This window comes from Nansenia antarctica (genome assembly GCF_963989245.1).
Source record: "Nansenia antarctica genome assembly, chromosome: 6".
In the NCBI taxonomy this organism is placed as follows: domain Eukaryota; kingdom Metazoa; phylum Chordata; class Actinopteri; order Argentiniformes; family Microstomatidae; genus Nansenia; species Nansenia antarctica.
The window spans coordinates 55,255,896-55,265,897 of NC_137676.1; the positions used below are offsets into that span (position 1 = coordinate 55,255,896).

General features: G+C 47.0%; 1 protein-coding gene across 1 annotated transcript in view; it reads left to right on the plus strand.

Moving 5' to 3' along the window:
- The first annotated feature begins 2,956 nt into the window (after positions 1-2,956).
- smox (spermine oxidase) overlaps positions 2,957-10,002 on the plus strand; it is a 19,741-nt gene continuing 12,695 nt past the window's right edge. Inside the window, exons 1-3 of the mRNA XM_080533985.1 lie at positions 2,957-3,023; positions 8,266-8,500; positions 9,295-9,521. Of these exons, the coding sequence (XP_080390111.1) occupies positions 8,293-8,500; positions 9,295-9,521 (435 nt within the window). The 5' untranslated portion in view covers positions 2,957-3,023; positions 8,266-8,292. The remainder of the gene's footprint in view (positions 3,024-8,265; positions 8,501-9,294; positions 9,522-10,002) is intronic.

Below are 10,002 nucleotides of genomic sequence, written 5' to 3' on the forward strand. Positions count from 1 at the left end.
TTTGTTATTAATTTGTACTCCCAGGTACCTGTAGGAGTCCACCCTCTCGACTTCCACCCCCTTGATGGTGATGGGGGCTGGGGTCCTTCTCTTCCTCCTAAAATCCACCACCAACTCCTTTGTTTTGCTGGTGTTAAGCAAAAGGTAGTTGGTGTCGCACCACTGCACGAAGCTCTCCACCAGGGCCCTGTACTCCTCATCCCTGTCGTCTGTGATGTAACCGACGATAGAGGAGTCATCCGAAAACTTCTGCAGGTGGCACTGGTCGGGGTAAGAGAGATCGGTCAAGTAGGGTGCAAACCAGGAGAGACTGAAATGCCCAGCTCTGAGAGGGTGAGAGGAGAGAAGCATCTGGTAATTCACTTTCACATGAATATGAATGGGAAGACTTCGAGATGTTATTACATGAGTAGTAGGAATTCTGGAAAATTAGTAGTTATGAATTCCGTGGTAACCACACTTTAGTTGGCAGTCCTCTAAGCAGTGTAATCTTCTTGACTCAAACTGTATTTTGGTACTGAAGAAATCCTATTTTTGTACTGAAGATATCAAAGTTTGCCCCACTCATTCCAAGGGAGCCGTTTAATTTCAACTTCTATAATGAAAGTACTGTCGCTTCCTCCCCCAATGCAGTATCTCTTCCCTTTTCCATGGTAAAACACCATTGGTAACTAACTTCAATGCAAAATGGTAATTTGGGTCTGATACGACTTCTGGCTCCTCTGGGTCTTATGTGACCAATTCAGGATTGAGATCAAGTTGAAAGATTGAGTTTGAATTCAAGTCAAGGCAACTGTATAATCTTGTTTTCCTGCGTTTTAAGCTATACTGTAGTTTGTTCTCAGCTATCTTGGTTAGGGTCTGTAAGTATTTTTTAGACTAAGGCACTTAGTCCTAGACTACTCCTGGAATGCCTGTACATGTGACATGCTGGGCCTGCTCCTCAACAGTGCTTACTCTCTGCAGGGAGCGCTCCATTTCTCCTTCTCCACACCAGAACAACATCCAGACCTGTACAAAACCCAGTATGAGTACATAGACATGCACAGACATGCACGCACACACACGCACACACACTCTTTCGGAAGAGCCCAGCATCCATCCATTTACAGTAAATAGGCCTATAGGCCAAGACGAAGTGTTCCAACACATGGTTATCGATGCATTGTGAGTGGCAGACCTGCAGATACTTTGTTGAGGAGCAAGGACATGAGGACAAAAAGGGTGAAAATAAGCAATTTTCGATAATGCATTTTCAGGGTTGCCTTTCTAAGAAAAAGACACGAAGAGATTAATTCTGACCAATTTTCGTATAAATAAATGTTAATTTAGTAGCACCCTTGAATGTCACAATCATGTGAGTACGCAGTTGACAGAGATGGTACTACATTGACATTATAATTGTATCTCTCTGACTGTATCCGGCTTTCGGAACAAATGTCAACTAACTCTCCTTGGAACAAAATGTTTCCTTTCCACACCTGACATTTTAATTGAGCACTCTAGTAGTTTATTACAAGCAGTTTGAATCGACTTTCACAAATATAATTTCATTTGCTTCCTGCCTATTTGTCCTTGTATTATTTTATCTTGTGTCTTGTTTTCTTGTGTGGTTGATTGTTGAATCCTGCTGAGTCTGATCATTTCTGTAATAGGAAGCCATGGAGAGAGAGAGAGACAGAGAGAGAGACAGAGAGAGAGACAGAGAGAGAGAGAGACAGAGAGAGAGAGAGCGAGAGAGAGAGTGAGACAGAGAGAGAGAGAGAGATGTGAAACATGACTATGAAGGTAGCCAAATTCACCGGTATTTAGCCTTGATACCTGCATTAAGGTCTTTTGCTCACAGCCAGCATTCTTTTCAGAAGTTCAAGGGTCAAGGTCAAGGGTCAACCACCAAAACTAACTGCCTGAAAGAGAACCCAGGGGAGGTGAATAGCCTCTAACGCTATGCTATACACAGACACACATGGAGGACTGTTTATCATAAAAGACACGTTTGTTAGGATTCAATAGCAAGGGTCATAGTGTGATAAGATAATGGTATGACAGTGTATGACATCAACTGACTAGTTCAAGCTGGTGAAATCAATGTTCTCTCTACATCAGGGGAGGCTGGTGGAGGTAGAAATCGGAGGATGTGTTTGACACCATTCCTCATTCCGTTCCATTCGGAGCGCTTCCCTCGGATTTCTCCCTCCGCCAACGTCCCCTGCACTACACAGACTAATAACAAACCACCAGACTACAGTCTTAGCCATTACAGTAATCACCTTATACAGTACAGCTGTCCTTATTTACTCTCAATGCCCTAGTTGAATAGACTCTCTGGTGAACGGCTGAATGTTCTCTATAATCATCTGGTTTAACTGATTAAAGGCAGTCCGTGGGCTATTGTTCCACTGGAAATTAAAGGCAGATAATTATTTGTTCCTGGGCTTGGCCCCTGGAGCTCCCGGCGGCGACGGAGCTACTGAGAAGCCTTTGCTCTTGCCAAATACCCACTCCAGTCCTCCGATAAACCCCTAACAATGACCTCTTTGTAGGGACAAACTGTTTAGGCTACAGTCTTTTGCCATGATGGTGGACGTTGAAAAACACTGACTATAAGTCCACAAAGGATGCCTTGGACACAGCCCCGCACTCTCCAACAAGCCCGACTATGACTTTTAACTCTCCCATAATTCTTTCCTTTAACTGCCTTGTGCATAAAAGGCGCATTTCGGAGCAAATCCATAGGTCTATAGTACATTTGCGTGCACCATCAATCTGTGTGGCCTCAAATGCTCACTCCTGACATCCCTACTCCAGGCAGGCTGGGCTGGCAGGAGGGCTGGTTTTCCACGGACACGTCACAGTCACTCATATTTATTAAGTGGGGGGGGGCAGCGCCACGGCAGTAGGGAACTGGCTGCTTCTGGTTCTCCAGGCACACATCAACACAAAGCGGTGCCGGGTGCAAGGGAACAACACAAAGGCGAAGAGGAGCATTCTGACGTTTTAAACCTGAAGACTAACGGAGTCAGGTAAAAGAGCTCCGACATAAAGCTTCATTCGTTGATCGCGTATGAAACGCCCGTCGTCGCGATGGTCTGAGAGGTTGTGATATTGATCAACATACATAGGACATAACTAAACAGCTGACTGCTGTCACACTGTCTGTGCCTGTAGGCAAGTGTGTTCTATGCGTCTTGTGTGATAATATAATAATTATGCGCTGTTTAGAACATATACAGCATTCGGTAGTCTGTGAAACATTTTTACGCAAGAGTTGATGCATGATATCCAGTTAAACTATTTACTTGGCTATCTTGAATATTGCAATTTTAATTAAGATGACTATTATTATTAGTAGTAGTATTATAACTTTCGCCACGAATTTCATATACAATTTTTTATTATTCTTATTTTCGTTTGTATCTCATGGTATGATACACTTATCAGTTATCAGTCCGAATTTGTTATACACTTAACTGTATCAGCATATCTCTCAAAAAGAACTCTCGGTGTTTCTTTGTTTCAAACTCCACTCAGTAATGCCACTTTGGCAGTAGACCTCTATTACGTGGCAGTGATGATAGATAGACACACATACGGTCCTGTTACTGTTACTGTGGCCAGCAGAGAAACTTGAGGCAACTTGCATGACATTTTCTCACTCTATCTCTACATTTTCTCTCTCCCTTCTTCTCCATTCTGTCATTTCTATGGAGTTTTTCGCGATTTGCTGTGATTTTCGGATTTAATCACAGCCCTCTCTGTTTCCAATGAATGAGAACATTTATGTACAAATTATGGACAAACAATCTGTTTTCTTCAAAAGCTACTAGTTTATAGAATGATAATAGCGGATGAGTTATATTCTTTCTAGATGATAAATCCAAGCTTTACCCCCATAACCACATACTTATTATGCAAGGGGAAGAATAATGATCTGGTGAGAGATCCCTAACCACATAAGATATCTTCACCATTCAGATCCATCACATTTTGGACTCTGTACTCAAAAGGCTCTTGAATCCGTTGTGTATCACCTGATAGTGACAGTCTCGACCTCTCTCCCCTTTCTGCCGTCTGAATACTGTATGATTTTCTATTGCTACCTGTGTTCCCCGAGAGGCTTGTACTCCTTTAAGCGGTGTTTACCTTTGGCATTACCACTTAAGTCCCAGCATGGCACTGCAACCGCCCTCGTGTTTATGTCCTCCCAACAGGATGGGATGACATCCAAGCACCCTGCATTAGCTGGCGGAGGGGGGGGTGTGTGTTCTTAACCTAGCATCCCAGCCCTGGAACACCAGAGCTGGGGGAAGACGTGTGGAATGTCTGGGTGCTTGGCCTTGGCCTGGAGCCCCCCAGATGGCTAGGCTGGTTATTGATGTCTGAGGAGAGGAAGCAGAACGTCATGTCGTCCACACTGGGGAGCGATAGAAGGGTCCGGAGAGGTCGGATGTGTCTTGAAAAAGCAGCTGTGAGCGTGGACAGCTGTATGGTCTGAGGAAGGAAAAGAGGGGTGGAGGTCAGGTCAAAACGGACAGACAGACACTTAAATCACAACCCCCCTCCCCTCCCCGCACCCTCTTCCCTTTACTTTTGCCTGCCCCGTCAAATCTAGGTTGCTGTTTCTAGGTCAGGCGTCGAGTCCCCCCCACCCGGGCGGGAACCCACCCCCATAATCTGCTGCGGCAGATGAGCGAGGGCGAGCGAGGAGCGGTGACATGTGGAAAATGCATTAACCAGATAGTATAATCAGCCAGAGAGGGACGGACGCACAGACCGTGTGTGACTGTCTGTGGCCGAGGAGGGAGACGGAGAGAGAGAGACCAAGAGAGAGGGACAGACGGTGAGAGAGAGAGAGAGAGAGAGAGGCAGAAACGGAGAGAGAGAGAGAGTGTGTTCGTGTAGGGGAGGGATCAACCTCATTCTGCGATCTACTCTGCTCCGAAACGTCTCATTCAGTTATCCCGTAGTAGTCATGACTGTAGTATGAAACGGTACTATTTATAACACATGTATTGTACTGTACTGTGCTCTAGCCATACTGGGCAATGTGTGCAGTGTTGGCACGGCAACACACTTCCCTAGCTGTTATGAGCGATTCACATTTCTCAGGGAGAGGTGCACTTAGACGTCGAGGACCACCATAGAAACAAGTTGTTGACTTTTTTTGTGCTTCTCTCCGCCTTTTGGCTCGGAAGTTCCTTGTAATAACAAGTTGGCCAATAACACTGATAATTGACATATGGACGGCTGGAAAGTAAGTAGCACAGCCCACAGGGCAGCAGTACTATCTGTTTAGATTTTTACCACTCAGCACTGAGCAGACACTTTTATCTAAAGCGACGTACAATTAGAGATTACAGAGACAGTCTCCCTGGAGTAAGTCAGGGCTAAGTGCCTTACGCAAGGGCACACTAGTGGCGGTGTTCCCAGGTAGGATTTGAACTCATGACCTTCTGATCACCAGTCCAACTCATTATTCACTAGGCCACCACTACCCCTATCTCCTGTTTCTGTAGCGTGATCCGTCTTGATGTACAAATCCCCCCCCTGGACACCCCCCGAATCCATCTCCTTATAGCTGAGTGAGCCAAACAGGGAGGTCCCAAGGCTTTGGTATGACTTGGCCCGCAGGGGGTAGAACCCCCCCCCCCCCAAACCTTACGATCTTTACATTTGTTTACATTTTTTTGGCATTTAGCAGAAGCCTTTATACTGTACAAAGCGACTTACAACAAACACATTTGACTAAGTAAGTGAATCATCTATCCATCAGTCATCATAAGAAAAAGTAATCTATGCTCGGGCCAGGGGCCATTGGCAGTCATAACGCAAGAAGAAGGAAGAATTATTATTATTATTATTATTATTATTTATTATTTTCCCTGGGTCAGTGGTCAGTGGTACTCACTCCTGGCTCATGGCAGATGGATGGTGCAAACACCCTAACGGTAGCTACCGCGTTTATACAGGTACGTGTCGTGTTCGACGGGCTCTTCTCCAGCTCTGCCTGTGTGCCCGTATGGTGTTCGTTCGCTAGCTGAACTGGTGAACAATGCACAGTGACCTTCCCGAGGCTCAGATGGACAGCGTGGGCCGTGTGAGATGCGCGTGCACGCGCCAGCACAGCTGCAGTCCTGATAGATGGAACCCAGGCTGTCTCAGGCTTGTCTGCCGTCTCTGTTTCTCTGACCCCCCCCTGACGTTTGAGGAGAAACCGCCTCGCTGTGCCCTTACTCAGTGTTCCCCGGCACCACACCATGTGTGCAGCCATGTGTCCACCGTTGCCACGGCGACGTAGTGGGGAGGTGTTGTTATGGGCTGGGGGGTGGTGGGGGAGGAGGAGGTGTGTATCACGTCACGTGTGCACGTTGCCACATCTCAGAGGAGAGGATGGAAAGATGGATTGCTTGATTGTTCTTCAATGCCATCGCTTCTCTTTCCCCCCCCCCCCATCTCTCTGCATCTCCCCCCCCCCCCCCCCTGTCTCTTACACACACTCTCTCCGGCTTCTCTCTCTCTCCCTCTCTCTCCCTCACCCCCTCTCTCACGTATCCTGTTACCTTTCTCCCGTGCTCACATGCTTTCTCTCCCGCAGTGCTTTTCCATTTGGCCTCGCATCCACTTAGGCACTGACTCTGAGACGCGAGTGTGAAATCAAACGTCACCTACAGCGTTTCCATGTTAGATACACTGTCGTCCCGAACAGTGGATTAAAGGCCCACAGGCCTCGTTGGCTGAGGCATACTCCGACTTTCGATTAGTGTAATGGGATCAGCGGGGTATGCTTTACATATTGTATGCCGCCCCACTGCGTTTTCTATCTCAGACTCATGCTATCTCAGACTCATGCTATCTCAGACTCATGCTATCTCAGACTCATGCTAACTCAGACTCATGCTATCTCAGACTCATGCTATCTCAGACTCATGCTATCTCAGACTCATGCTATCTCAGACTCATGCTATCTCAGACACATGCTATCTCAGACTCATGCTAACTCAGACTCATGCTATCTCAGACTCATGCTATCTCAGACACATGCTATCTCAGACTCATGCTATCTCAGACTCATGCTATCTCAGACTCATGCTATCTCAGACTCATGCTATCTCAGACTCATGCTAACTCAGACTCATGCTATCTCAGACTCATGCTATCTCAGACTCATGCTATCTCAGACTCATGCTATCTCAGACTCATGCTATCTCAGACACATGCTATCTCAGACTCATGCTAACTCAGACTCATGCTATCTCAGACTCATGCTATCTCAGACACATGCTATCTCAGACTCATGCTATCTCAGACTCATGCTATCTCAGACTCATGCTATCTCAGACTCATGCTATCTCAGACTCATGCTATCTCAGACTCATGCTATCTCAGACTCATGCTATCTCAGACACATGCTATCTCAGACTCATGCTAACTCAGACTCATGCTATCTCAGACTCATGCTATCTCAGACACATGCTATCTCAGACACATGCTATCTCAGACTCATGCTAACTCAGACTCATGCTAACTCAGACTCATGCTAACTCAGACACATTCTAACTCAGACTCATGCTAACTCAGACTCATGCTATCTCAGACTCATGCTATCTCAGACTCATGCTATCTCAGACTCATGCTATCTCAGACTCATGCTATCTCAGACTCGTGCTATCTCAGACACATGCTAACTCAGACACATGCTATCTCAGACACATTCTAACTCATGCTGTAGTCATAAAGGCTTCAGTGAGCTCTGTATGTGAACGTCTCTGTGACCCATATTGTGCAATTGAATTCTAATTGCATCATAATCACAACCATTTTTATTATTAATAATAAATAGCAGCTCTTTCAATAGCAACACAGGTTCCCCCCTGTATGCAGTACATGGTGAATAGTGGATAGATGAGAAATTCCATCTCAGGTGTCCAGAGATGAACGGCCCAGAGGTCCCCTGAGGTCGGGCTTTCATACATACCAATCCAGGGCGAAGGGGGATTCTATTTCCAGAATGAATTGATGTCATAAAGGGATTCAATATCTGAGGAGGGCTTGTCTGTTGTGGGGCTGGGGAGGCCTTTGAACTCACTTCACATGGAAATCAATAGAGTTCTTGGCCTATAAATGCTATCTCCCCCCTGTGTGTGAGGCCCCTTTCTCTCCTCTCCCCTCTTCCTCCTCCCACCAACACAAAAAAACCCCGCCTGTACTTGTTTTCTAACGGTGGAATCTCTCTTTTGATTCCCCCCCCCCCCCCTCCTCCTCCAGACCCCCTAGACGAGGAGCTTGGACGGCATGCAAAGTTGTGAAGTATCTTCAGAGAGCACTGATGATCCTCTTAGTAGCGGCCTACGCATCCACCGGCAGCCTCGAATAGTAGTGATCGGCGCGGGCTTGGCCGGTCTCGCAGCAACCAAGACCCTCCTGGAACACGGCTTCACGGATGTCTCAGTCCTAGAGGCGTCGGATCGCATCGGAGGCAGAGTTCAAAGCGTTCAGCACGGTGAGGGGTGTGTTAGGAGCGTGTGTGGGGTGTGTGAGGGGTGGCTGTGTGTTTTGTGACGGGTGAGACGTGTGTTGTGCTTCCCTACGTGCACTACGCGCACAGACTCAGCCCAGTCTCAGCCCAGTCTCAACCTTTACCAATTGAGAATCGAGAACCAGAATGTCATTCCAGAAAAAACATTCCTGGATCAGTTGCCAAGGCCAGTAAATCAACATTCTTATACTGCTGTATGAAAAGGCCTCATATAAGAGATCTACCTCAAAGGCTGAGTGTGTGGGTGCGTGTGTGTGTGTGTGTGTGGGTGTGTGTGTGTGTTTGGTGTGTGTGTGCTTTCAATTATGAGTGTCTCTTGAGCTTTTATTTTCCGACTCCTCAAGGCTCCAGTTAGAATGATGTCTACAGTTAGATTCAATGAATCGACTTCCTCTAGCGTTAGTTTCACACAGCGTCTCTCGGGTATCATAAAAATGCCCGGCGCGACATTCACTTCCACAATGAGATGCAGTTGCGCTCGGCACACAGTCCACATTGATACTCACAGCATCCTTTCAACTTCAGATTCAGATTCAGAGTCAGAGTCAGATTCAATTGAATTGTCATTGGCAGAGTACAAGTACAGAGAGTACAAGAACAAGTACAACCAAACGCATTCGGGGAGGATGCTCTTTTTCGCGTCGGTCCACTGAATCACATAACCCAGATAACTGGGTAATACCTTCCCGGTACTTTTGTTCACTTCCATTCAACCCCACCCTTCTCCTCCTCCGTCGTCTGGTCTGGTCTGTCTGCAGGAGAAGCGACTTTGGAACTTGGAGCCACGTGGATCCATGGCGCCAACGGCAACCCTGTGTACCACCTGGCGGAGGACAATGGCATGCTGGAGCACACCACGGACGGCGAGCGCAGCGTGGGACGCATCAGCCTCTACACCAAGAACGGCTTGGCCCACTACCAGACCAACAGCGGCACGCGGATACCCAAGGACCTGGTGGAGGAGTTCAGTGACCTGTACAACGAGGTGAGACGCACGCACACACACACACACACACACACACACACACACACAGATGTAGTGAAGTGAAGTGAAGTGAAACTATATTTATATAGCGCCTTTCGTACATGGATGCAACTCAAAGCACAGACACATGCAATGTACGCACAGACACAGATATGCACACACACACAGATGCACACACAGACACAGACATGCACACATTCGCACAGACACACACACACACACACACACACAAAGCACACACACACACACACACACAAAGCACAGACACATGCAATGTACGCACAGACACAGATATGCACACACACACAGATGCACACACAGACACAGACATGCACACATTCGCACAGACACACACACACACACACACACACACACACACACACACACACAGAGGAGGAAGAGAGACGACACCGTACTAACCTACACAGATGCACGCACAGACATGCACACGCTCGCACACACACACACACACACAACACCG